This window comes from Alligator mississippiensis, chromosome 12, assembly GCF_030867095.1.
Source record: "Alligator mississippiensis isolate rAllMis1 chromosome 12, rAllMis1, whole genome shotgun sequence".
NCBI classification, from domain to species: Eukaryota; Metazoa; Chordata; order Crocodylia; family Alligatoridae; genus Alligator; species Alligator mississippiensis.
Window position 1 is genome coordinate 40,942,414 of NC_081835.1, and position 27,051 is coordinate 40,969,464.

General features: G+C 52.9%; 2 protein-coding genes across 5 annotated transcripts in view; one reads left to right on the forward strand and one right to left on the reverse strand.

Moving 5' to 3' along the window:
• UBA7 (ubiquitin like modifier activating enzyme 7) overlaps positions 1 to 23,218 on the reverse strand; it is a 41,941-nt gene extending 18,723 nt beyond the window's left edge. The window contains exons 1-16 of one of the 4 annotated variants that reach the window (XM_019497012.2): positions 23,133 to 23,218; positions 22,699 to 22,848; positions 21,867 to 21,929; positions 21,054 to 21,222; positions 20,296 to 20,430; positions 19,606 to 19,712; positions 19,329 to 19,419; positions 18,682 to 18,820; positions 17,970 to 18,067; positions 16,894 to 17,040; positions 16,432 to 16,590; positions 3,933 to 4,040; positions 3,692 to 3,772; positions 2,825 to 2,980; positions 1,713 to 1,878; positions 1,088 to 1,302 (exon numbers count right to left, since the gene is read on the reverse strand). In XM_019497012.2, the coding sequence (XP_019352557.1) occupies positions 1,088 to 1,302; positions 1,713 to 1,878; positions 2,825 to 2,980; positions 3,692 to 3,772; positions 3,933 to 4,040; positions 16,432 to 16,590; positions 16,894 to 17,040; positions 17,970 to 18,067; positions 18,682 to 18,820; positions 19,329 to 19,419; positions 19,606 to 19,712; positions 20,296 to 20,430; positions 21,054 to 21,222; positions 21,867 to 21,922 (1,827 nt within the window). In that variant the 5' untranslated portion in view covers positions 21,923 to 21,929; positions 22,699 to 22,848; positions 23,133 to 23,218. Of the gene's footprint in view, positions 1 to 1,087; positions 1,303 to 1,712; positions 1,879 to 2,824; positions 2,981 to 3,691; positions 3,773 to 3,932; positions 4,041 to 16,431; positions 16,591 to 16,893; positions 17,041 to 17,969; positions 18,068 to 18,681; positions 18,821 to 19,328; positions 19,420 to 19,605; positions 19,713 to 20,295; positions 20,431 to 21,053; positions 21,223 to 21,866; positions 21,930 to 22,698; positions 23,105 to 23,132 lie in introns of those variants that run through there. The other 3 variants (XM_019497011.2, XM_006274937.4, XM_019497013.2) reach the window with 3 other exon arrangements.
• A 20-nt stretch (positions 23,219 to 23,238) lies between these two features.
• TCTA (T cell leukemia translocation altered) lies at positions 23,239 to 26,500 on the forward strand. Its single transcript, XM_006274944.4, has 3 exons — positions 23,239 to 23,560; positions 24,283 to 24,337; positions 25,010 to 26,500. The coding sequence occupies exons 1-3, from the start codon at positions 23,344 to 23,346 to the stop codon at positions 25,050 to 25,052; spliced, it is 315 nt and encodes a 104-aa protein (XP_006275006.1). The 5' UTR covers positions 23,239 to 23,343; the 3' UTR covers positions 25,053 to 26,500.
• Positions 26,501 to 27,051: the final 551 nt, after the last annotated feature.

Below are 27,051 nucleotides of genomic sequence, written 5' to 3' on the forward strand. Positions count from 1 at the left end.
GGAGCTCCACTCCTGGAAGTCCTCTAATTTGCAATGATACCCAGAGCCCCCTTAGCTTAGGCAGGCAGTAACCAATTCAGGGCTGCCAGAGGAACTAACAGGGGACTATGGACTGGATGCTGAGGTAGCCCCCTGCTTTCCTACATAGCCCTGAACAGCCAGATCTCATGCCAAGGTCCCTGTCCTCCCCAGAAGACCTCCATCCCCTCTGAAGTTTCTCCTGGTAAGCAGTGGCGAGGCCGGTGCATTTCTGAGGGAAAATACAGCAGTGGCTTCCTTCAATACATATGAGTGGCCCTAACTGCCATGAGAGGGAAAAAAGCAACAGTGGAAGGCAGAACCAGGGATCCTGCAGCCATGGGGAGCTCTGGAGGGCCAGGGCACTGGTGGGGAAGGGGCAGAGCCCCACACCAGCAGCTATCCTGGGGAAGTCTGGCATGCCTTAGACCAGCGGGTACTTGGGAAGGCTTCAAGGGGTACTTGGCGACGGACTGCCAGGGTACTCCTTCTTTCTCAACTGGCCACCGGGGGTACACTGACCCAAAAAGGTTGAAAACCCCTGCCTCAGACCAGCATGGGGGCTTAGCGGCAAGAATGCACATGTGGCAATGGGGCTTCCAGCCAGGACGCAGCTGGGCCCTGCAACCTGCCTGCAGCCCTGACAGCTCTTTCTCTGTTCTTGTTCCCATTCACTGGCTAAGACCAGGCCTAGTGCTGAGGAATTTCTTCTTTCTGAAATGCACACAGACTGAAGCACAGAGGCCCATAGCAGGGCACGCTAGGGAGCACACTCCATGCTGCATGCCCACAAGGACAGTGGGCAGGGGTAGGGTGTCCCTGGATGAAACCACCTGCTACATTAGCCACAGGCCTCTCTGAGGTGATGGCTGTTGAGAGCACCCCAACCCATTCAGCCACCCTACCAGGGAACTGGAGATGCTGAAGCCAAGGCTTAGTCTAGCTGCCAAGCACTGGTGCCACCTCATGGGGAACAACTATGCTGGGGAGACAAAGCGGGGTGCACTTGGGTCTGTGGAAGGGCCATGCCCAGCATTGGGAAACCACTACATGCTAGGGTGGGCCTTACCTGCAGCGTGTGCTCGATGGAACTGGGGAAGTGACGCAAGGTGCAGACAGGAATGGCCTTCTCCAATGGGTCACTGTGATTGCCAAATGGTTCTGTTAGGTGGGGCACAATGACCTGCACGTGTCCCTTGGTGCCCTGGGTGCCTGAGTCAAGCAGTGGCTTCAGGTAACGGATGCACTGGCTGTCCACATATGTCCCTGAACAGAGAGGAAAAACTGAAAGGAGACCAACATCTGACTCCTTTGGCTCCCCTCACAGGTATCATATTCCCATTCCTCCACTCCTCCAGACAAGCACACTCCATGGGTAAGAGAGAGTATGGGTCCTGGGGCATAGTTGGGGAGTCTTCCTTTCTATGGACTCCATCCCCTGTCCCAATCCAAGTAAACTCCACCCACATAGAAGAGTCCCCAGAGAAGTCCCAGCACCAGGGCAGGATGCAGAGCAGAGAGTGAGTCAGTCTGAAGGAGTGTGCAAGTAGCCTTCTGTTCTCATCTAAGCCCCCAGGTGCTGCTCTGTAGTTAGGTGGCATCAGGTCATTTCCCCAGTGCCATGTGGAATGGCACAGGCATGGGGTGTGCATGACCATGCTCAGCCTGGCCCTAGCTCCTTCCTGGGCACTCACGAGCTCTCATGCTGTCCAGGGCACTTGCCACGCCATCAAGAGGCTGGAAAAAGTCCTCGCCGTATTGCAGCTCTGTGGTGGGCCCCACCTGGTTGTCGTGGGCCACTATATTGATGTGTGGGTTCATGCGCCTCACTGCCTCTGCTGCAACCTCTGATTTCAGCTTCTGCAAGAGGAATGCAACCAAGATTCTGGATGGGGGTGGAGGTATGATCCTGTCCTGGCCAGGTCTGTAAGGTGGAACAGAATCCCTCCATCCCTCCTACTGGTACAGCAGGCCGAGTATCCCAGAGAAAGCCAGCCCATTGTAGAGGCCAGGGAGCTCCTTATCTACCTCTGCTTTGGGCTCCTGCCCACACAGCTCTATGGCTCCTGTCACAAGCCAGGGTGCTGGTAACAGTGATGCCCCATCCTAACAGAGCCGGCTGGTTTCCAGACACTTCCCATGACCAAACAGATGGGAAAGGGCCAGCACCAAGTTCCTAGCAGGAACTGCTGGCTGCAGGCAGAGAAGCCCCTGCCTTGACCCCAAAGCCTAGTAAACACAGAAGTCTGGTCCCCCTCCTCAAGTCTGTCCCCTTCACTTCTTTCTTTCCAGACCACACTGCTGGTGCAGGATAGCTCCCTGCAGAAGCTGGGCAAGAGGAAGACTGTGGTGATTTGGGCAGCTGGAGCTAACAAGGACATGGGAGCTCCCTCTAATCGGTATTTGGGCTCCCCTACCCTCACTCTAAGGGTTCAGTCAGTGCTTCCTGAAAGCCACATGATGCAGGCAGCAGGTGCTGAAGCAGATCGTCACTGTCTGTGGGGCCTTTTCAGCCCTGGGCTGGGAACTGACTCTAGGAATGCTGATGTGGGGGAGCAACACTGGTAGAGCTGGGTGGAGGGGAGCCCAGAGCTGGGCCAGCAGGGGCCTGTAGGTCATAAGTGAGAAGCACTGGCACAGCAGGTTGGCAGGAAACAGTTGCACCATGCCTGGCTTAGTTGCCTCTCTACGGACTGGGTGCTTACAGGCCTGGCTAGGCAAACCCTTGCCCCTGCCCATGACAGCTGCTTTGGGCCTCAGCACCCGTGCACATGCTCTCCAGTACCTCAACCCTGCAATCACTCACAGATATATCCCATGGCCGGAAGAGAAACTGCCGGTTGAGGTTGGAGCGCTCAATGGTGTCCATGTCGGTCACTGTGATGTTTCCACCCTTGCCAGCAGCCAGCCCCATCATTGCAAAGTTCTTCAGCAGCTCACAGCCAATGGCACCAGACCCTACCTGGCACACAGGCACACAGTCAGTGGGACCATGCCTGCACCATGAAGAAACTGGCTACTTATAGCTGATCATACTACTCCCATCTCCTTCTCCCCCACCCCCGACTTCCTCACTCCCCTCCCACCCTATCCACTCTGCTCTCCTTGCACACTCCATCCCAGAGTGTAGTACCCATCCCAGATTGGGTGCTACAGCACCTGCTGCTGGTAGGGAGTGGGAAATGTCTGCACTGAAACAGGCTGGATGCTTGGGCATTGCATGGCAAAGAGACTGACCTAGATGCCAGCTGGAGGTCAGTGCAGGCAAAATGTGGAATGACTGTGGGATCCCCCCTCACTACCAAGAACAAGCTCTTTCCTGCCCTGTCAGTGGGTCAAGCTGCCCTCAGGGCATCCCTCCAGAGGGTAGAAAAGAATCCTGAGTTTAGGAGCCCATGCATCCTTTCCCTCTGAGGCCCAGGGTGAAGCTAGTTAGCACCTCAATACAGAATAGGCAGCTATACCATTTAACTGTAGCTGGGTCTGGCCCTGGTGTGGAGCCAGCAGACAGGGTCAAGGTTTTCACTGCCTTTCTGAGTCAGCTAGAAGATGACTGACTCACGTCAGAACCTTTTCCTCACACATAGCAGCTAGTTCCCTGACCCTGGCCAGCACTGCAGGGGTAAAGGCAAAAGCCCCTGTTCTGTCTTTGCTGTCCCTGCCCTCTGCTCACCACAAAGTACTTCTGCTGGCCCAGCCTCTCCTGGAAATTGGCCCCAAACACAGCAATTTGTCCATCATAGCGGCAGCCACGCTGTTGGGGATAGAGGCAGACATGCTGTTAGGGACTCCTTGTCCATGCCCAGACCCCCACAAGACTAGAGAGGGTGGCAGAGCCAAAGCCCTTCTCCCAATCCAGCATGGGGGCCAGGAGAGTGGACACAGTGGCTGGGGCAGCTGGAAACAGTACTCACTGGAGCACAGGATTCCTCGGTCAGTGATGCAGCTCCATCCTTGGGCAGGCATTCCAGGGCATCAAAGTACAACCATTGTGCCAGTGGCAGGAACTTCCCTGAGGCAGCCTGGGCACAGCAAGATGGGCTTTGTCAGCTCCTTCACAGCACCACACTACATGGTACTAGCAAGGGCTGATAGCAGAGGCCCTACAGGAATGCCTTAGTGCATTATATCAGACTCACCAATGGAGAAGCAGTACCTGGCAGGCAGTAACAAGACTTTACAGGCAGGAATGGCGCAAGCCCCCACCCAGCACACAGTAGCCCCTGTACCCTGTGAACACTGGCCACAGGGAGACCCTCCTCCAGGCTTTGGGGTGTTCAGGAACTCAAATGATCACTGCTTAGGGGTTCCCAGTGGATGGGGACAGCTACTACCAAAGCAACTTGGGGACAGGGGCCACTGGCAAGGTTTGGGCCAGGGATCAGGGTCCCCCCCCATGCCCTGCCCATTGAATGCCTTATCCATTCTCTCAAAGGGGGCCAGTGGCCCTGGAAGTGTGGGTGTCATATAAATGGCACAGACCCTGGAGTCTAGGCCACAACATTCTCATTGCTATGAATAAATGACTCACTACCCCTATAGCTGAGCCCTGCAAGTTGCATCCTGACAATCTATCGGACAATATGGCGTTCACTAGGATTCAAGGGATACATTAGGGAGCCCAGGGCTGTCAGAGGGGTGGTAGATCAGGAGTAAGGGTCGCCAACAAAACTAGCAGATCAGCCCAGGGCAGGGCTAGTGAGGGCTGTGGGTCAGGAGCACTGGCAGAGCCCTTCCTGGCTGAGCACTGAGCTTCCAGCTCTGGCAGTGAGGGAGGGGCTGAGGCAGCCCTGAATTCAGTTCTGAGCAGAACAAGTTTCCCATTTCCCTCCCCTTGGATCCTCTAGAGGCCTTGCATTTTGCTGACCAGACCCTCTCAGGGCAGGGCATGGAATCAGCCAGTCAGGGCTAGGTTGGAGTCTGTGCTGGGGAGCACTGGAATGGGCCCATGATACATCTAGGGATGCAGACTGGGACAGAGCACCACATGGGCTAACTCCTCCATGGTACCTGACACCAGATGCCCTCCCAGGAGCCAGTGCAGCTAGCCAGAGCCCTGGGTCTGGTCCCCAGTAGATCAGATCCAATCTCTGTGAGGAGGCATGAGACACCAGCTGATAGACCTGGTTTCTGTCTCCAAATGTCCTGGCCAGCCATGAGCCCCAAGCATCAATCTCTCCAGCTGCTCCATGGAGCTGCAGAGCCACACTGCTACCTGCTGAGGTCCCACTGCTGTCAGGAAGGCCTAAGCAGAGCAGCTCCAAACCCACTGGACTAGGTCTGGGGAAGTTGAGCCCCGCACTCGCTCTTTTCTCAAATGGTCCTGGCTGGTTTTATAGGTGAGTAGAATCCTAACAAGCCTTCTCTGCCCTCACTATCCCACATACAGGGAGTGCAATCAGTGTAGTCTAGCTACAACCCTGTTGGTCTGTCAAACTAGCCCGCCCTGGCAGGGTCTCATTATGGGGATGGTGAGCCACAGCCAGGACTGGGGACAGACAGGCTGAGGCAAGGGTACCACCTCGTGGCTATTTGAGAAATGGCAGAATAGATTTGTACCTTAGAGCTTTAAACTAAGATTCCTGGAGGACGGGAAAACACTGACTGGAGCATGCCTGGGGACCGACATGCAAGGAAGCTCCGTAGATAGGGACACCAGGAGGGCCACTCTCATGGGAACTGAGGGAATAGTTCTCCTTCAGTGTGACAGGATGTTGACAGTCTCAGTAGGAGGACTCAGGTGCCCGTACACTAATGCCAGAAGCAGAGGGAACAAGCAGGAGGAACTAGCTCTCCTGCTCTCCAGCGGCCATTACAATCTAGTAGGGATTACGAAGACCTGGTGGGACTCCTCACACGATTGGAGCGTAGCCATAAAGGGTTATGCCCTGCATAGAAGGGATTGAGTAGGGAAAAAGGTGGAGGTGCAGCTCTCTGTGTGAAGGAGCTGTACACCTCCTTGGAGGTTGACATCAGCTCCAAAGATGAATGACTTGAAACCCTCTGGGTCAAGCTGCAGGGGGGAGGCGGGTGGTGAAAGAGATCTAACTGTAGGCATATGCTACAGACCACCAAACCAGGGCAAGGAACTTGATCTAGAGTTTGCCCAAGAACTAACAAAGGCTGCGCGGGCACGGGACACGGTTGTCATGGGCATCTTCAGTTATCCAGACATCTCTTGGGAGGAACACTCGGCCATGTGGGATCAGTCACATTGCTTCCTGACCTGCATCAAAGAGCTTTTCCTGACTCAGGAAGTACACAGGCCAACCAGAGGTAACACTCTTCTTGGTCCTGGCCAAAGGAGACGACCTGGTGACCGACTTAAACGTAGAGGGCAGCCTGGATGACAGTGACCGTGAAACCATTCATGGTCCAACACAAGGCAGATAAATCGGATAGCAGACTTGAAGTTTTGGATTTCAAAAATGCAAACTTCAACGAGCTCAGGTCACTAATAGAGAATGTGCTGAGGGGTCAGGGACCAAAGGCAAAAGGAGTGTGTGAACAGTGGACATTCCTAAAGGACACGATTCCTTGAAGCACAAAGGAAGTCCATTCCCATGCAGAGGAAATGGAGCAAAAGGGCTGGGAAGCCCTCTTGGCTAAACAGGGAAATCATGATCCTCTTAAGAAAGAAGAAAGAGGTGTACAGTCAATGGAAGCTAGGGACAGCCCCCAGGTAGGACTATATAGCAATGGCCCACACTTGTAGAGATCAGATTAGAAAAGCTTAGGCGGCAACTGAACTAAAACTAGCAACGGGAATCAAGGATAACAAGAAGTCCTTCTTAAGATATGTAGGGAATGGGAGGAAAATGAATGGGAGTGTGGGGCATTGCTCAACAACTCAGGACAACTAGTCACTAGCACTCAGGAGAAAACTCAACTCCTGAATGATGACTTTGCTTCAGTCTTTCACTAGGCCAAGGGGAAAATCATGTCAGCTGGGGTACAGAATGAGCAGGGTTCAAATGACTGCCTTCTGACTATTGCCATAAAACTGTGTATATTCAATTGAAGAAACTGGACACGTATGTCTTCCAAAACTTATGGCGCTCTGGGGAGATCCCTGAGGACTGGAAGAGGGTCAATGTTGTGCTCATCTTCAAGAAGGGGAGGAGGAAGGACCTGGGTAACTATAGGCCAATTAGCCTAACTTCTATCCCAGGGAAAATCCTGGAAAAATTAATTAAGGAGTTGATGTGCGATAGGGCTTGCAGAAGGTAGGATTCTGAATGACAGCCAGCATGGCTTTGTTGCAGGCAGGTCTCGACTTACCAACCTCATCTCCTTTTAGAATCAGGTGACTCGCCACCTGGATAAGAGAGAGGAGGTTGACATTATATACCTCAACTTCCAAAAAGCTTTTGATTTGGTATCCCATGATATTCTTGCAAGAATATTGGAAGACTGTGGGCTTAAGTGCGAGACACTCAAATGGGTAGTAAACCGGCTGCAGGGTAGGATCCAGAGAGTTCTAATGGACAGATCTGTCACCTTGTTGGGGAAGTGGCTAGTGGTCTCCTGCAGGGCTTGGCCTAGTGCTATTCAACATAGATTCATAGATGTTAGGGTCAGAAGGGACCTCAATAGATCATTGAGTCCGGGCCCTGCATGGCAGCAAAGAGTGCTGGGTTCAGATGACCCCAGCTAGATGCCTATCTAACCTCCTCTTGAAGACCCCCAGGGTAGGGGAGAGCACCACCTCCCTTGGGAGCCCATTCCAGACCTTGGCCACTCTGTGAAGAAGTTCTTCCTAATGTCTAGTCTAAATCTGCTCTCTGCTAGCTTATGGCCATTATTTCTTGTAATCCCCAGGGGTGCCTTGGTGAGTAAAGCCTCACCAATTCCCTTCTGTGCCCCAATGATGAACTTATAGGCAGCCGCAAGGTCGCCTCTCAACCTTCTCTTGCGGAGGCTGAAGAGGTCCAAGTGCCCTAGTCTCTCCTCATAGGGCTTGGCCTGCAAGCCCTTAACCATATGAGTGGCCCTTCTCTGGACCCTCTCCAGGTTATCCACATCCCTCTTGAATTGCGGCGCCCAAAATTGCACGCAGTATTCCAACTGCGGTCCGACCAGTGCCCGATAGAGGGGAATTATCACCTCCTTGGTTCTGTTCATCAAGCATCTGCTGATGCACGATAAAGTGCCATTAGCTTTCCTGATGACTTCGTCACACTGATGACTCATGTTCATCTTGGAGTCCACTAGGACTCCAAGATCCCTTTCTGCTTCAGTGCCACCATGCAGGTAATTTCCTAGGCAGTAGGTATGCTGGACATTTTTCCTCCCTAGGTGCAGCATTTTGCATTTCTCCTTGTTGAATTGCATTCTGTTGTTTTGTGCCCATACGTCCAACCTGTCCATCATGTTCATCAATGATTTGGATGTGGGGGTGAAGAGCTCACTGGCCAAGTTCACAGACGATACCAAGTTATGGGGAAGCGTAGTTATGCTTGAAGACAGGCTGGAGATACAGGCAGACCTAGACAGGCTTGCAAGTTGGCCGGACCGGAACCAGATAAATTTCAATGTTGAGAAACGTAACGTGCTCCACCTGGGGACGAACAATCCCCTGTACACCTACAGTCTTGGCAATGCCAACCTGATCAGCACTACGAATGAAAGGGACCTGGGGGTAATAACAGATCACAGTATGAACGTGAGCCAGCAGTGTGACGCTGTAACCAGCAGGGCTAACAAGACCCTGGCATGCATCAATCGATGCATCTCCAGCAAAACAAAAGAAGTGATTCTCTTACTCTACTCGGCATTGGTGAGACTGCAGTTGGAGTGTACTACATCCAGTTCTGGGCGCCACACTTTAACAAAGATGTGGTAAAACTTGAGAGAATCCAGAGAAGGACCACTCGTATGATCAGAGATTTGCATGGTAAGCCATACAAGGAAAGGCTGAGGGGTCTGGGACTCTTCACCCTTAAAAACAGAAGGCTGAGAGGGAACTTGGTAGCAGCTTACTGCTACCATCAGGGGCATACATCAAGGGCTCAGTAAACAACTGTTCACCAGGGCACCCCTGGAGAAAACTAGGAGTAATAATCACAGGCTCCTGCAAAGCCATTTCAGGCTCAACATTAGGAAAGACTACTTCACAACTAGGGTGTCCAGAGTGTGAAATAAGCTCCCTCCAGAGGTGGTACAATTGCCGACCCTGGAAATCTTTAAGAGGAGACTAGACAGTCACCTTGCTGGGGTCACCTGACCCCCAGTTGTCTTTCCTACTTGGTGCAGGGGGCTGGACCTGATGATCTTCTGAGGTCCCTTCCAGCCTTACAATCTATGAGTCTATGAATCTTATGGACTAACCCCAGTAGAAATACACACATGAACACAGTGTACATGCACCATATTTTGGGAACAGAAGCTCACTTCATCACACATTGCAAGGCAGAAGGAGTATAAGGAGAGAGAAACTACAAGGGAAGGAGAGGAAGAGAGTAGTACTGGGGGGGAGACAGACAGGACAGACAGACAATAAACCCATAGGGGCAAAAGGAGTCCCCAAAGCTAATTCAGGTAACGGTAAAGTTGCAAGTGAATGAATCTCAGATGTTACAATCCACGTTATTCGGTCCAGTGATGACATGTTCAGTTTTAGCGTTGGGGCACAGAAGATATTTGGGTCCATTGAAAGGCTTGGTGCCCTGGTAAGACTGGCAGTTAGGCAGCCTGTTCCTTGAGAGATGCCATTTGAGGTCGATGTGGGCTGTCTAAAAGCCAGGACAGGTTTGTCCCCAAGGGCTACTTTGAGATGGTCTTTTTCCAGGAGGGACTGGAAGTCATTAATGATATATCTAAGGTGTTCAAGCCAGAGGCTGTAGGTGGTGACAACCAGAAGAACTGTTATCCTTGTCCTGGGTTAGTATCATAGCAGGCCAGAGCAGGGTCTGAGTCTGGACAGTTTCAGGGGTGTATTGCTACTGCAGGAATCCTTGCTGTAGACCCTTTGGGTGTGTATTCCAGTTGGTGGGATCGGAGCAGATACAGATACAGCTGTAATGTAGAGCTTGGCTGTAGATAATTGATTTAGTCATGTGCTTACGATAAAAGCATGAAAGCAGCTGTGGTGGTCAGTTGGTTTCTGATGCAATGTGTTGGCAATGTGGCCATCTTCACTGTACTAAGTCATGAATTTGGTGGGTGGAAATTGCTAGTTTGATGGAGGGTGGAAGTCATTAAATTCTTGGTGAAGGTTCTCTAGCAATTCCTTCCCATGTCCATGCAAAGATGTCATTGATGCATCTTAGGTAGATCACAGGGATAAAAGGTCAGCTGTGGAGGAAGTGGACTTCAAGGCCTGTCATAAGTATTTTGGCATACTGGGGGGCCATACATGTGTCCGTGGCAGCCATTCGTTTGTAGGTATAGGGAGCCGCAAAACCTAAACTATAGATTTAATAAATTTCATAGACATTAAGGCTGGAAGGGACCTCGGAAGATCAAGTGCAGCCCTCTGCTCCAGGGGCAGGAAGTCAGCTGGGGTCAAAGGATCCCAGCAAGATAAGTATCCAAATGTTTCTTTAAGAGTCCAGAGTAGGTGCTTGCACCACCTCTGGAGGGAGTCAATTCCAGGCCTTGGGGGCTCGGACAGTAAAAAAGTGTTTCCTTATGTCCAGCCAAAAACGGTCTTGGAGGAGTTTGTGACCGTTTGACCTTGTCATCCCTTGGAGTGCTCTGGTGAACAGCCATTCCCCCAGATCCTGATGTACACCCCTTATATACTTATAGGCAGCCACCAGGTCACCCCTGAGCCTGTGCTTTTCCAGGCTGAAGAGTCCCATGGCTCTCAGCCTCTCATCATAAGGCCTGTTTTCTTGTCCTCTGATCATATGCATGGCTCTCCTCTGGACTCTCTAAAGCTTTTCCACATCCTTTTTTAATTGTGGAGCCCAGAATTGGATGCGGTACTCCAGCTGTGGCCTCACCAAGGCTGAGTACAGTGGGAGGATGACATCCTGAGATTTGCTTGAGAAGCCTCTATGGATGCAAGCCAGAGACTAGCTGCGTGCGCGGACAGCAGAAAAGCTTAACTGAAACAGAAGCAATTTTTTCATCAGGAATGTCCTTTATGGCTTTAATCAAAATTCATGGGGGATGCTCGTGAACAGAGATGTGACATCCACAGAAACGAATATGGTATTAGCTGGAAGCTTGTCAGTGAAGACCAGTTTCTTTAAGAAATCTGTGGTGTCTTCCAAATAGCCGGCAGCTCCAGTGGCATATGAGAATGGGATAGACTCAATATAGCCAGAAACTCCCTCTGTGATGGTGCCAATGCCAGAGACAATGGGGTACTCTGGGTTGCCAGGTTGGTGGATTTTGGGTAGTAAGTAAAAGTTGCCTGGCCTAAGTTCCTGAGAGGTAGAAGCAAGTGTTTCTAGAGGTAGCTTCCGCCTGATATTGTGAGATGAGGCTCTCTGTCACAAGTTGACAAAAACTGTTTTGGAAATCTGTATCTTGGCTTCCTGTATATAAGCTGTTTTGGCCATGATGACAGGCCCTTTATCAGTCTGGGTTGTTTTTAAGGCTGAATATGCCTTTCCATTTTGCAAGACTGAGATTGAAAAGAAATAGCAACTTTTACATTACAATTTCAGGGTAGGTATGATGGCAGAAACCATTTACATACAGGTTCAGAGCAGGTCCACAGCTCTCAGCTGGTTTAGGAGCTATCCTTCTTGTGCTCTGCATCTGTATGTTCTGGTATTAGCTTGGTCATTGTGTATTGTCTTGGAAATATTCCCTCAGTCTTAGAAGGCAGAAAAAAAGCTTTAAGGTCTTCATACAGCTGCACTGTATTTAGTTGTGAACTAGGGTAGTAAGAAAGACCATGGGAGAATACAGACACTTCAGCTGAGTGAAATATGTGGATGGATAAGTTGAGAACATTACTGTGGATTGTAGCATTTAAATTTGAAAAAGTTTTGTTTTTTCCTTCTTTAAGGAACCAGGTTCATTCTTCTTTGAGGAAGGAGGTGTTCCTGAAGCCCAGAGCAGAACACGGATGCCTCTGCAGAAACAGGCACTAGGGGTATGTGAAATGGGCAGTACTCAATTTGGATTCGGCCCAATTCAGGAGCAGTGACTCGATTTGCTGATTCGGATCACTGTCCTAATTTGATTAGGCTGAATCTGAAGATTCAATTCTGATTTGGAGAATCAGTGATTCGGCCACAGACACAGCTTTATACGTTTTTTCTATGTATTTTCAGGTACCAGGTGCAGCTTGTGAACGCTGAGATGGTGGGGTGGATGGAGCGTCCCCTATGCACTCAGTGGCGGACCCCTGCTGTGCCTCCTGGCTTGGTGATTGGCTGCGGGAGGACCCTGGGTGTCCCCTCAGACCCAGGAGGCACCAGTCACTGAGCCAGGGGGCAGAGGAGGTCCCCTGCGCTCTTGGCAGCAGGCCTGGAAGTGGACCAGAAGTACTTTTGGTCCACTCCTGGATCCGCTGCCAAGCATGTGGGGGACTCCCCAACAGTCCCATGGGATGCTCCATCCACCCTACTATCTCAGCATTCACAAGCCATGCCTAGTACCTTGAGGTACGTAGAAAACAAACGAACAAACAAACAAAAAACACCACATATAAAGCTGTGTATATGGCCAAATCATCGAATCTCTCCGAATTGAATCAGAAGCCTCTGATTCAATTCGGAGAGACTAACGGGTCATAGATTCATAGACACTAGGGCTGGAAGGGATCTTGGAAGATCATTGAGTCCAGCCCCAGGGGCAGGAAGTCAGCAGGGATCATAGGATCCCAGCAAGATAAGCATCCAAATGCCTCTTGAAGGGGTTCAAAGTAGGTGCTTGAACCACCTCTGGTGGCAGTCTATTCTAAACCTTGGGGGCTCGGACAGTAAAGAAGTTCTTCCTTATGTCCAGCCTGAAACAGTCATGGAGGAGTACGTGGCCCTTTGACCTTGTCATCCCTTAGGGTGCTCTGGTGAACAAACATTCCCCCAGATCCTGGTGAGCACCCCGTTAAGCTTATAGGTGGCCACCAGATCGCCTTTGAGCCTGCGCTTTTCTGGGCTGAAGAGTCCCATGGCTCTCAGCTTCTCGTCATAAGGTCTGTTTACCTGACCTCTGATCATGTGCATGGCTCTTCTCTGCACTCTCTCAAGCTTCTCCACATCCTTTTTGAATTGTGGAGCCCAAAACTGGACGCAGTACTCCGGCTGCAGCCTCACCAAGGCCGAGTACAACAGGAGAATGACATCCTGGGATCTGCTTGAGAAGCATCTATGGATGCAACCCAGCAATTTGCTTGCTTTACTAGCTGCAGCATCACATTGAAGGCTTACGTTCATTTTGTGGCCAATCATGACCCCCAAGTCCCTTTCATCTGTAGTGCTAGCCAGCGTAGCACTGCCAAGCCTATAAGCAAGCTGCAGGTTTTTCCTCCCAAGGTGGAGAACCTTGCATTTTTCGATGTTAAATCAGGTTTTCATCCGCCCGTTTCCTGAGCCTGTCAAGGTCTGCCTGGATCACCCTCCTGTGCTCAGGTGTGGGTACTTTACCCCAGAGTTTGGTGTTGCTGGCTAACTTGGCCAGTCCACTCCTGACACCAATGTCTGCATCATTAATGAAGATGCTAAATAGTATAGGCCCTAGGACAGAGCCTTGAGGGACCCCACTGGTCACATTGCACCATGAAGATTGACTTCTGTCAACCACCACCCTCTGGGTCCTACTGCGGAGCTAATTCCCCAGTCAACAGATCATGGTAAGGCTGAGGCCGCAGTTAGCCAGTTTTGCCAAGAGGTAATCATGGGATACCAGATGCATCTTAACTTTAAAAAAGACTTTTATGACATCAATCTCTTCCCCCTTGTGCAGATGATAGATCACCTGGTCGTAAAGGAAATGAGATTGGTCAACCAAGACCTACCCACAACAAACCCGTGCTGACTATCCCTCAGGATGTTGCCATCAGCCAGTCTGTTAAGGATGGCTTCTTTGATAATCTTTTCTAAGACCTTCCCCAGGACAGAGGTCAGGCTGATGGGCCTGTAGTTTGCTGGATCCACTTTCCTCCCTTTTTTGAAGATAGGCACCACATTGGCCTTCTTCCAATCTTCAGGCACTTCACCAGAGAGCCAGGAGTTCTCAAAGATCCATGCCAGGGGCTGAGCCATGATTCTAGCCAGTTCCTTGAGTACCTTAGGGTGTAAACTGTCAGGGCCAGCTGACTTGAAGGTGTCCAGCCTCTCAAGGTGTTCCTTCATGAGGAATCGCCCTCACCCTGTCCTGTAATGGGGAGGGGCATCCCATGGGACTCGTGAAAGACTGATGCAAAACTACCCATTTGGCAAGTTTCCTTTTTCCTGGGCATTGGTTGTCAGTTGTCCCATCTGGTTTAGCAGGGGTCCAATGTTGCCAGAGGAAAGGCAAGGGCAACATATCTAAAAAAGGACTTTTTATTGTCCCTGATATTTGTAGCTAGTTGGAGTTCCATCGCAGCCTTGGCTTTCCTGGTTTGCCCCCTGCAGGTCCAGATCAGTGCAGAGTATTCTTTGTTGGAGGTGGATCCAGTCCTCCATCCTTTGTAGGTCTTTCTTTTTAGATGCAGGAGGTCCGCTAGTTCCCTGAAGAGCCAAGGGGGCTGCTGTGCCCTTTTTCTGCCTTTCCTCCAAGATGGGACAGACTTTGTTTGCGCATCCAGGATCACTCCCTTGAGGAGCAACCACTCTTCCTGAACTCCCATCCCCTTTGGGCTGTGGTCCTTTAGGGCCTCACTGACAAACCTTCTGAGCTTGTCAAAGTCAGCTTTCCTGAAGTCGAGGACTTCTGTATTGCTGACTGACTTGCGGATGGTGAAGGTGATCAGCTTGTGATCACTGTCACCCAGCTTCCCTTCAATCGTTAGGTCACTGATTAGGTCGTCCCTCATTGCCAGTGCCAGGTCGAGCAGAGCTTTACCTCCTGTCGGCCCGTAGACTTCCTGCATCAGATGGAGCTCATCCACACACGAGAGAAAGCTTTGTGACCACTCAGATTTGGCCAAGTGCTCTTCCCATGAGATGTCTGGGTAGTTGAAGTCTCCCATGACAACCATGCACCAGGAGCGTGCAGCCTCAGCCAATTCCCTAGCGAACTCCTGGTCAAGGTCTTGATCCTGGGTAGGGTGTCTGTAGTAGACTCCCACCATTGTGTCCCCACGAATTTTAACCCAGAGGGTTTCCGGTCGTCCACCCTGGGCACCAATGTTGCCTTGCAGGGACACGTAGTTTTCTTTGACATACAGAGCTATACCCCCACTCCTTTTGTCCACTTGATCTCTCCTGTCCAGGGTATAGCCATCTATATCTGTGCCCCAGTCATGGGTGGAGTCCCACCAGGTCTCTGTTATCCCTATGACATTGTAATTATTTGTGTTAAGCAGGAGGACAAGTTCCTCCTGTTTATTTCCCAAGCTCCTGGCATTTGTGTACAGGCATGTAAGTGTCTCTTTGGGGGCCCTTGCCTTGCCTACAGCTCGTTCCAGGGCTGGGGCAGGGGGTGCGCTCCCTTAAGTTCCTTGGCCTGCTGGCTTTGCAAGAGTTGCTCAGTGGGCCAGCAGTGGCAGTAGTCCCCCTATCCTCCGGCGGGCTTAGTTTAAAGCCCGGTGGAGCAGGTCAGCCAGTGTGGCTGAGAAAAGCCTCTTCCCCAGCGAAGAGAGGTAGAAGCTGTCCCTTCCCAGCAGCTTACTGCCTCTCTCACCAAAGAGTGGACTGTTGTCATGGAAGCCAAAGCCTTCCCGATGACACCAGCGCCGCAGTCTTTGGTTCACTACCTTGATCCTCCTCTCCTTTCTCAGACTAGCCTGAAACCGGGATGATTGATGAAAACACCACCTGCACCCCCAACCCCTTAAGACTTGCTCCCAAATCCCTGTAGCACTTCAGGACCCGGCTGGGAGCACTGCAAGCCATGTCATTTGTGCCCACATGGATAAGGAGGATAGGGTAGCGGTCAGTGGGTTAGAGGAGCTCAGGGATCTTTTTCACAATGTCTCGGATTCAGGCTCCCGGGAAGCAGCAGATTATCCCCTCAGTCCCCTTCAGGATGGAGTCTCCCACAACAAACACTTTGCGTTTTGTCTTAGGGAGAGCAGGGGTCTCCTGATTCAATTCAGATTCGGCCACCAAAATGGGCCGAATCTCCTCAGAATCAAAATTGGCAACCAAAACTTTGCACAGCCCTAACAGGCACCACTCATTCTGCTCACTTGTCCGCACCCGCTCTACATCTTGCTGGCAGAGCTTTACGCTCAGCACCCACGTGTAGCCCTGCTCCTCTGCCATGCCATCAGCTAACCTCAGGACAGATACCTTCTTAGGACAGAAGGGGAGGTCTACAGGAAGTAATGTCTGGACCCCGACTACAAGCCTGCTTGCTCACCTTCAGCACTTCCTGGGCAGCCAGGCCCCCAAAAACGGCAGCAATGGGGCTCAGCTCTCCAGCACTCATGCTGGCAAATGCCCGCACCAGATCCTCTTCCAGTGGCTCCTGCTGCACATTCAGGTCTTGAGCCAGCTTCAGTAACTGCTCAGCATCCACCTAGAGAAAAGACATGCATCAGGTGCAGATGGAGCATGGAGGGCACAGACAGGGCATAGACCCTGCTGGGCAGGGGCAGGCATAGGCACAGGCCAGTCGATGGCTAGGCACATACAAGGGCAGATGGTGCATGCATCCTGGGTAGAGCATGCTAGGCAGAGCTGGAATGCCCACTGGGAATAGGGACAAACCCCACTGTGCTGACTAGTGTGGCTAGGAAATGCCAGGGCACAAATGACCCGGAACCCAATGGGACAGCAGCCCTGCAAGAGGTAGATAGGGCCTAGTGTGGCAAGCCCTCACCTGCACTCTTGGCTGGGGAAGTCGACTCTGCTCCTTGCAGAAGACATGCAGTGCCTGGAAGGCCAGGTGCAGGCTATGGTAGCGCTGTTGCTTCTCAGGGTCTGCATCTTTGATCTTCAGGTTGGCCAGGGCTGCTCTCAGAGGCTCCTGTGGGTAGAGAAGTCAGAGTGCTCTATGGCTGAGTTCTGCACTAGGGATCTGAGTACAAGGCCAAAGCAGCACCTAAGCACTCTCACTATTGTACGAAGATTGAGGTAAAAGGGGCAAAGATTGAGGTAAAAGGGGGAAACAAAGGGGCTGTCCCAGTGGGTGCCTGCTATAAAGGGGAAGAGATGGACAAGATATTTTTTAAGTAACTAACTGAATTTGGAAGTATCCAAATTGCAGGACCTGGTGTTTACAAGGAACTTTAATTACCAGGACATCGGTTGGAAGGAAACTCAGCAGTTAATAGACAGTCTGGCAAGATTTGGGAGTGTGCACGAAACCTTTTGATACAGATGGTGGAGAAACTTTCCCCTAAGAGAGAAGTTCTTTTTGGTTTGATGATGGTTAATAGGATGGAACTGGTTGAAAATCTGAAGGTAAAAATGCATAAAATGCCTAAAAGGCATGACCATGAAATGATGGAGTTCAACATTGCAACAAAATGAAGGAAAGTGCAGCAGAATAGAGCAGCAGGACTTCCAAAAAGCAGACTTTAACAAAAACTTGGGGAACTGGTGCACAGAATCCTATGAGAGGCAAGTCTGAGGAGAAGGAGAACTGACTGTACTTTTAAAAAGCCATACTAAAGGGCACAAGAGCAGACTATCCCAATGTGATGGAAGGATAGGAAGCACAGCAAGAAACCATTTTGGCTAAAAGGTGAACTTGTCAATAACTTTCAACTTCTAGCTCTATGATTATATGAACTGGGTACTGCCAGGCAGTACCATACCCAGATTCCTGGCACCCCCAGACAAACTTTTAGTATCACACCCTGCCCCTCACCCCCCTTTGTCATAATGATAATAATAAATTGGATAACGGAAAAAAAACAACATTTTTGGGCCCCCTTTCTGTCTGACACTTACATAGGAGTGCTCCTGGGGCACCTTCACCTGAGTGACAAGGCCCCCACGCTGGTATGGAGAGAAAGAGCTTGTGTCGCCAATCTCCAGCATGTACTCGCCTAGGAAAAATAGTACCTGCATGAGGGGTGCTTTTGTGCGAAAACAAGGCTAGCTATCCCTATGTGGGGCCAGCCAAGTCCACCCCTGCCCAAGGGCCTCCATGGATGCTGTAAGAGCTGGGAGAAACAGTAGGGAGTGGGAAAAGAGAACACAAAGAGATGGCCAGACCTAGCTCCAGACAGAGCCACATCTGGCTTTGGGTTGAGCCAGCACTCAATGGACACCTTCCCCAAGCACAGCTCTGCCCCACATTATAGTACAGGCCAGAACAAAACCTGCAGTAGCATCCACTGCGGCAAAGGTCCATGCAGCCCAGAATCACATTGCCAAGGCTGAGGATTCTGCCATGGGCTCAGGTACAGTTTGGGCAGGCTTGACCAAGCCCAGAAGCCAGTGGTGTTAATAGACAGGGTTATGTTCAGAATAGAGAGTCAGTGGGAAGCTGCATGCACTCTCTATGCCCCAAATGGGGGGTTGGGGCTAAAGATATGGTGGTTTTCAATGGATAAGTACATCCCAGCCCCCACAGTCATCAGAGCAGGTTCACCCTAGAATTTGCTGCCTCCACCTGGGATTCCACTTGAACCAATGGGGTTCTGGGGATGGGGCTCACCCAGCACACGGACAGCACGAGGCTCACAGGCATTCAACTCGGTCATGCCCTCCACACCTGAGAACGTCACAAAGTCGCCACTCACAAAGTCATGGCTATGGCCTTCTTTGTCTACACAGGTTAAGACTCCGGGGTTGTCCTAGAAAAAAAATTAGTGACACTAGCAAAACCCAGCTGGGTTGGTGACCCCATGGATGCCAAGAAGAGCAAGTCAGTGGGCAGGGTTTGGGGAATGGCAAGAGGCAGTGAGGAAGTCAGGGAGAGGAGGAGAGCCTAAGTTTTAGGGGGCTGGAGAGAAGTCTTTGGGAGAGGTGAGGATTCAAGGCATTAAAGGGACACTGAGGACACTAGAGATCTTGGAGCAGTGAGGGTAAGAGATGTCAGGAGTTGGAAGTCACAGTTGGGGGGCAGTGAGAGGACACCAGAGGATACTGAGGAGACATTGGGGATGAGGAAAGTGAGGGAACAGTGGAGGCAGTGGGTGACACAGGACTTTGGGGACCATGGAAGATGCTAGACACAGCAAAAGGCTGGGGAGCAGCTGGGGATGAGGTAACATTAGGGACAGTGATGTACTGGAGCCCTGCTGGTGACTCTCTGGCAGTGGTCTCAGAGTTGGAAGGGAGCACTGTCTAGCTCTGACATACCTGTGAGATGTGCTGGATGTAGGCACAAATGGGCTCAACCTCCGTGGGGTCATGGACAACAAAATGTTGCCCAAAGTCACAGAAGAGCTGCCTAGAGCCAGGGGATAGGAATGAGGTTACAATGCCCTGCCCTACCACTCCCCACCAAAGATGCTGGAGATGCCAGGAGCTCCTCCACAGCCAGTACCCTAGCCCACTCCCTCAATGCCCTCTGCTGGGCAGCAGTTGAGATGCGTGTACTGCGGTCCCTGGTGATTCCTGGCTGTTGTACACTTACCCAGCCAGTCCCTTTGTGTCAGCAACGATGAAGCAGATGTTCCTGGCATGGCAGAAGTCACTGATGTAGAGCTGCTCCTCCAGGGAGGAGTTGGTCAGTACCACAACCTAGACCAGGAGCAAGCATTAGTACCCAGTGCAATCAGTGCTGTAGTGTCAGCTGTGCTCACCAGGATTCAGTGTGGTGAGCTCCCCCATGCCACTAGCTGCTCAGTGCCTACTTTCTGCAAGGACTTGCTCCCAGGGAATGCCCTTCCTATTCCTGCACAACTGCTCCCTTGGATGCTCAGCTGGCTTTGACACCTGTCATCCAGGGACACTGCTGCCTTTTGCAGGCACCAGCCAACAGTCCTGCTGGATACTGCTGCTGCAGGGCGGACGGGGAGTGCCCGGGTTGATTTGAGGTAGATCACATGCAAATACTGTTTGCTGTCCTTTGATATGAGAAGTAATCCCAAAACTGCTTTATAGGAAAAGAAGACGACAGCTAGGGCTTAATTTATTCCAGAACCTAGGACAAGTTGGAGCCGCTTCCCGGCCCTCATTGGAGGCAGTAAACTGGCTCATGGCTTACACTGGCCACCTCTGAAAGTTGACTCAAACCTGCTGCTCTCCATCCCCTGGCATCAGCTCTCTCCCCACTGAATACCCGGTGCCCACCCTACCAATAGATATCTCAGCCTCACCTTACCTGGAAGGCCTCCAGGAAGCTCTCAGACAGGGCCCCAGTATAGGCTGTCACAACCACGTAGCTGTTGAGCTCTGCGAGGCGCTTCTGGGAAGCTATGGCTCGGTTGTGACCCACGTCATTCTCTGACAAGAAGAACTAAACACAGCCACCGCTGCATAGTGAGTAGGGAGGCATACAGCAGCTGAGAATGTGACAGATGCAGCTCCACTGGTCCAGTAGAGCTGAATTTAATCCATAAAGCAGCCACTAGATCCAGCCAGTATCAGACTCTACAGCCAGTGGGTAGAAGCTGTGGTGGCTCCATAGCCACAGGGTCATGGTTGGTCTGTCATGCCTGGTTTAGGGACACATGCCTTTCTGGCATGCTCTGTGTCCATGATATCCCAATGCCCACCCTCTCAAGGGAAGTTTGGGGCATCCTGGGAGTACCCTAGCAAAGCTCCTACCCAGAGTCTAGCATCAACTGTTAGGCTGACTTTGTGGGCAGCACCACCCTGGAAACATGCCCCTGAGCAGAGGGACAGTTTCTGTTCAAAGTCCAATCCATACCCCTGCCCTGTATCCCTCCCAGAGTTAATTGTTTGGCTGCTGCCATGCTAGTACATGCTAGTATGTGGTAGAGAGCCTGGCTCCTACATAGCGGCCCTAGGCCAGATACCAGGTCCAAATCCAGACCAGCGCAGGCCAGGATGGGTCATACCTTCCAAAAAGGGGCAATTCTGGAACAGTGCAGAGGGCAGCCAATGCAATCAGCTTACCTGTGAAGAGAGGTCGCTCCACTGGGCATCACCTGGGTCGTGCACAGTGACAGATTTAACGCCAGCCAGGATAACGTTCTTGGCAATCTCCACACCCAGCCCCTTCATTCCTGACACCAACACAGAGGTGCTGGCCAACCTACGCATGGCCTCGTGGCCCAGCACATACCTGCAGGGTGAGCACAGGGCAGGTATGCTGGGGAGAACTGTGCATGCAGTGAACAGGTCTCCTTCTCATGGGACTGCAGCCCTTGGTTCCTGCCTCTGCCACAGCACCCAAACACTGGATTGTCTAACCCCCCCCTGCCACAGCCCCAGAGACCATCACCCTCCTCCTGCCTTGGCCTGTGCCCCACAAACCCTCACCCTTCCTCCTGCTCTGAACACAGTGCTCAAGAGCCCCCACTCCTCTTCCTGCCAGGGTTTGGTGCCTTAGTACAGGACTGTCCAACTTGCAGTCCACAAGTGCTGAACAGGCTCTTGGGGCCAGCAGGCTACACCTCCTACTGCCATATGACAGAGAAGCAGAGGATCACCCCTTAGAAAAAGGTGCTGCCAACCGCCGCTCGCCATCCCACCACCCCAGCCGCTGACAGCGTCTGTGGGTGGTCGCCGACACTTGCGCTTGCCATCCCCCCACACTGCTTACACTCGCCATTACCTTGCTCCTGCCACACCCCCTCAGCCATGGGCGGTCACACATCATTCATGCCCCTCTGCCTCCTTTGTTAACACCCCTCATGCTCAGCTCCAGCCATGTTGGCTGACATGCTCCCTCTTATTTTTCCCTCAATGCTCAGCACTGGCACTCACAGCTGCCTTGAGTAGAGGCTCTCATCAATCTCAGCTGGGCTCTCCTGGGCCTGCATGCTGCTCCTGCCAAACAGGGACACAGACGGTGTGGAAACTAGGTCTGGGTCAAACCCTGCAGGAGAACTGCTTTGAGGAAGTAAGGGGGTGAATGACAGGATATGGGGAGATCTACACTAAAAGCCAGAACTCCTGGATTCTGCTTCTGGTTGTGCACCCTTCCTTCCTTCCCTGTGCCTCCGTGTCTCCGTCTGACAGTGGGCTGAAGGGCCACTTGGCTCCTGGGCCTATGAGGAGGCCGCACTGAATCTGCAAAAGGATCCTCTCAAGCTAAGCGCCATGTACGAAAGGCAGGGAGCAAACTTGGTGGTCAGAGCCCTGCTCTTCACAGCCAGCCAAGCTCCACATGCTTCTCATGAGAGCCACACATCTCAAGGAAGTGGGCAGCTTCTGCCCAGCCTAGCTTTACTCTACCACCACCTGAGGCAGGTGGGGTCTTCTTGGGTCCTTGCAGGTGCAGAGCAGTGCTGCAGACCGTGAGGTTGAAGGCAGAGGGTGCACAGGGAAGCTTATCTGGCAGAAGGGCCTGCACAAGGCTGGCACACTTCCTAAGCTAGAGGGGTAGTGCTGTGGTCTGGCACACGCCTCTTGGGTATCATGGCCGGTGGTGCTGTACAGCGCTACAGCAAGTGAAGGAGTGGCTGCCCAGGCAAACCCAAAGCGAGGTGCATGCCAAACTGCCAAGGTAAGACCAGTGCCTGTTCACTACCCGGCAAAGACTAGGGCATGCTGTGGGATGGCACGTTAGCCCCTCACAGGGCAGCAGCGCTCTTACCTGTTCTGAGGGTATAATCCTGCCCCTTCAGACTCAGGAAAGGGTCTAATTCAGTACCGCTCAGCGCTGTGGAGCAAAGAGGTCTGGCACCTTACAGGCTAACACCGCAGTGTGGACCCACTCGGCGAAGGTGGCACAGGCCGGACCGGGCTGCGGAGAAAGGAAAGTAAAAGAGCAGCCTCGGGAGCGCTTCCTGCAAAGGGCGGGAGGGGCGCGGCTGCGGGAGTCCCCCCCGCGTGACTGCCAGCGCCTCCCCCGAGCCCGCCCCCCGACGAGCCGGGCTGGGGCCGCAGGCACGGGGCAGGGACGAGCCGGGAACCGGGCGGGGAGCAGCACTGGCACGGGCCCGAACAGGAGCAAGCGGCTCCCTCGGGCTCCCGGGCCCGGCGCGGGGCTGGGGCCAGGCTCCGACTGCTGCGCGGCCCCGGACTGACCTCGCCACTGCCCGGGGCCGCCAGTGCCGGCGGAGCTGCGTGCCGCGGCTCTGGCAGGCGGGCGGGCGGGCGCAGCAAACACAGACACACCCACCCACGCGGGCTGCGCGACCCCGCCCCGCCCCTGGTCACGTACTCCGGGCAGAGCCGCTAGCATAGCGACGGCGCTGAGCGACGCCTGAGCGCCTGCGCAGTGTGGGCTGCGGGGGCAATGGCGGCTCCATGGCTGAGCTGCTGGGAGGCGCCGGCGCGAGCGCTGCGGGGCCTGGCCGGGCTGGGCCGGGACTTCGCGGCCGAGTGGGAGGCGCAGGACCTGCGCGCGGCGCTCTTCCAGCTGCTGCTGCTCTGGCTCGGCCTCAGCCTCGTGGCCATCCAGCTCGCCTGGCGCGTCTACGGCGGCGCTGTCACCGCGCTCTGCTGCCGCCCAGGTACGGCCCGGCCCGCGCCGCAAGGCCTGGGGCCTTCCCGGGGCCTGCGGCTGCGGCCCGGCCCGAGCTGAGCGCGCGCTGCGACGGGCGGTGCAGGCGGGGGCCGGCGGCAGCCAAGGCTCCAGGCTTCCCTGCGCTGGGTCCCACTGGGCGCGCAGAGCTCTGCCCGCTGCGGCCTGGCAACGGCCTGCTAGTGTCGGGGCCCCCGGAGGCGGCTTGGCCTTCCTGGGTGCTGCTCAAGCAGCCTCCAGCCCGGCTCCGGATCGAGGACCCAAGCGTTTGCATCCGGCCCACGGGAGAAGGATTGGACTCGCTGGATCCCAGCCGGGGCCCTGGTCCATCCCGGCTGGATGCCTGTTGCCGTGCAAGGGTACCAGTGCTTCTCCGTATTTTGCACCAGGGAGCCCTGGGCACGGGGGGAGGGGAAAGCAGGGCAGTTCTAGGCCAGGCCTCCCATCCACCAAACCAAAGAAAAGTCACTGAGCCCAGAAGAGGGCTTGCAGCTGGAGACTGTCTGGTTGTTCCCTGTAATGCTGCTTCCCTCCCTGCCCCAGAAGGGGCCAGAGCCCAGCCCTCCGGCACATGGGTTTCACCCAGTCAGGCAGGGACTGTCTTGTCCCAAAGTCTCCCTGCCCTTTGGCTCGTGGCTAACAAGGCGCATGCTGGATTGTCTGGCTGTGGATCCCTACTAGCTCAATGACTGCACTTCCTCCTGTCTGCAGGCATGGGAGGCCAGAATGGAGGGACCCCAGATGGCTCCTCACATTTCCCTGCCTGGTGAGTTCCTGCAGACCTGTCCTCTCTGAGCTGGTGGGCCTGGTAGTAGCCACAGAAACTTTCATAGTTGGAAGAAATTTATCACTAGCTACAGATGTGTCTCTTGCATTGGTTTGAAAATGGTTGGTATGTGCTCATATGGTAGACCTCCCCACTACCATTCTGCTGTGCCCTTTTCTCCCCTTGGTGCCAATGATCCTGCAGCCAGGAACATGGACTCAAAATGCAGGAGTCTGATACTGGCTGGATCTAGTGGCTGCTTCTCCACCAGCAGGGAAAACTACCACACCATCTGCACTGTGGGGGTGGGGAGGTTGGGGGCTGTGCCACACATCATCACAGGACTCCAGGGAAAAACCTGCACACCAGTGTGAGCCTAGAGACCAGAACTGTCCAGTGCAAAACCTGGTCCCTGGCACTGGTGAGTTAGGTGTCACTTCCAGTCTAGCATTTTAGGTGGCAGTGGCCTGCACCTGTGGTACACATGTATGCAGGTGGTGAGTAGGTGAAGTGCTGGGGAGCTTTCCACCTAGTCTGCTGCCCTCTTCCCTTTAATTTGTCTTGGCTAGTTTGGCCTGGAAGCCTCCTCTGTGCCTACCCAGGAATGTGCTGGGGACCTGTGAATCACTGCAGTCACTGATTCCAGTGCCTACCTCCTTCTCTCTCCCTCAGGGAAAGTTCAAGCACCGAGCCTGTGAAAACACACCGAGAGTGATGAATGGATGAGCTGGCAGAGTGTGCTTCTGCCACTCCAGGCATGTCTGGAATGGCGCCCACAGTCCCTGACACTGTTTTCAGGCCTCCAGAGAGACTCGGGGAATTGGCCTTGCTTCTTCACTGCTTTGGAGACTGCAGCCATCTACTCCCTTTCACTGAGCTCTGATGGCACTGGTAACCTGCGTGCACAGCTGCACAGAGTACTGTGAGAACTCATCTAGGATGGACTTTCACCTGCCTTGTCTTTGGGCAGGAGGTGCTATTTTCTGTTCATTCACTACTAATAGTATTTGCATTGGCCCCATGTAGTGGATCTTGGCTCCTGCACCAAAGCAGGAAACTTACCAGGCCTCCACAGCAGCATTCAGTGTTATGCCTCGTTCTTGCCCTGATAGCCTCAGTTTAAACCCTTCCCCATACCTAGTGAAAGTGCTGTGAGTCTCTTCACCCTGCCCCCAGCATCCCAACTTCTGTCTGCTCAAATACTTCCTGCTGCTTTGGCATTTCCTGTGTTCCTTAATGAGAAATTGTCTGACCAGGTCCCTTTTCCCTCCACTGCCATGGGATGAACTGTGCATGCCTTCTGTGCCAAGGTGGTGTGTTGTCCTGCCTCACCTGCCATGTTCCCTGACATCACCTAAACACCATAAAAAGCTTGAGACTTCTCTGTGGTCCATCTGCTCCTCCTTAATGGAGCAGGGCACTCTTGGATGACCAGGGCTCCTGGCTAAGTACAGGCTGTTGAAGGGGAAAAAAGAGCAGGCTAGCAGGATACATTTGTCCAAGCCTGCCTAGTTACCTAAAATAGCTAGTTATTTAGCCATAAAGAGCTGCTACACTTACCTGTCTTCGAGTAGGGGGTTGGCAACAGTTCCACGTTCTGTTGCCCTACTTTAGCACCACTAGCTGGCTAATGCATACTTGAGTGTAGCTCTGGGAATGCAAGAGGTGGTGGTGACTTCAGCTTCTATACAGCCCCTCAACTGCTTTCCCTCTGTTCTGGTACCCTGCAAGTTCTGCCCTGCAGCTGGTGATCCCACTTGTGCTTAGAGCCAGCTTCTGTAGAGTGAGTCAAGATGCCATCTAGTGGGTGACTTGAGGATGTACTGGCTCCTGAGTAAGGGTCTGGTAACGTTTCCTTGCCACATCACCCAGAAGAGGGCACCATCCTGGTTTTCTCCAGGCCAGGAGCAGTGAGTGACTCTGTAGGCCCCACTGGAAGACCTTGCCATGGAACACAGCATCCTGGAGCCCAGGTCAGAACTGTAACCATAGGTGTCTTCAGCCACTTCCTAACCCCTGATAGCTGGTGACTGCCTGTGCCTTCTGTGTGGCTCCTCTGACCCTGGCTCTTTCCTACCCATGTAAGTACATAGGCTTCTGACTGGAACTGTGCTGGTACCTTGTGCCATAGAGCATTGGTGGATTAAAGCCTTTTTGGTTTGATCTGGGTGTCTCCATTCCTTGGGCATGTTAGGACAGGGTTCTGTTTTCCCCTCACTTCTACAACACATAATGAGGTGGGGGGGGCAGCTGGGAGTGGAGGAGTCTTACATAGATTCATAGATGCTAGGGTCGGAAGGGACCTCAATAGATCACTGAGTCCGACCCCCTGCATAGGCAGGAAAGAGTGCTGGGTTCAGATGACCCCAGCTAGATGCTTATCTAACCTCCACTTGAAGGCCCCCAGGGTAGGGGAGAGCACCACCTTCCTTGGGAGCCCATTCCAGACCTTGGCCACTCTAACTGTGAAGCCTATGATTCTGACTGATTCTTCCTAATGTCTAGTCTAAATCTGCTCTCTGCTAGCTTGTGGCCATTATTTCTTGTAACCCCGGGGGGTGCCTTGGTAAATAAAACCTCACCAATTCCCTTCTGTGCCCCCGTGATGAACTTATAGGCAGCCACAAGGTTGCCTCTCAACCTTCTCTTGCGGAGGCTGAAGAGGTCCAGGTGCCCCAGTCTCTCCTCATAGGGCTTGGCCTGCAAGCCCTTAA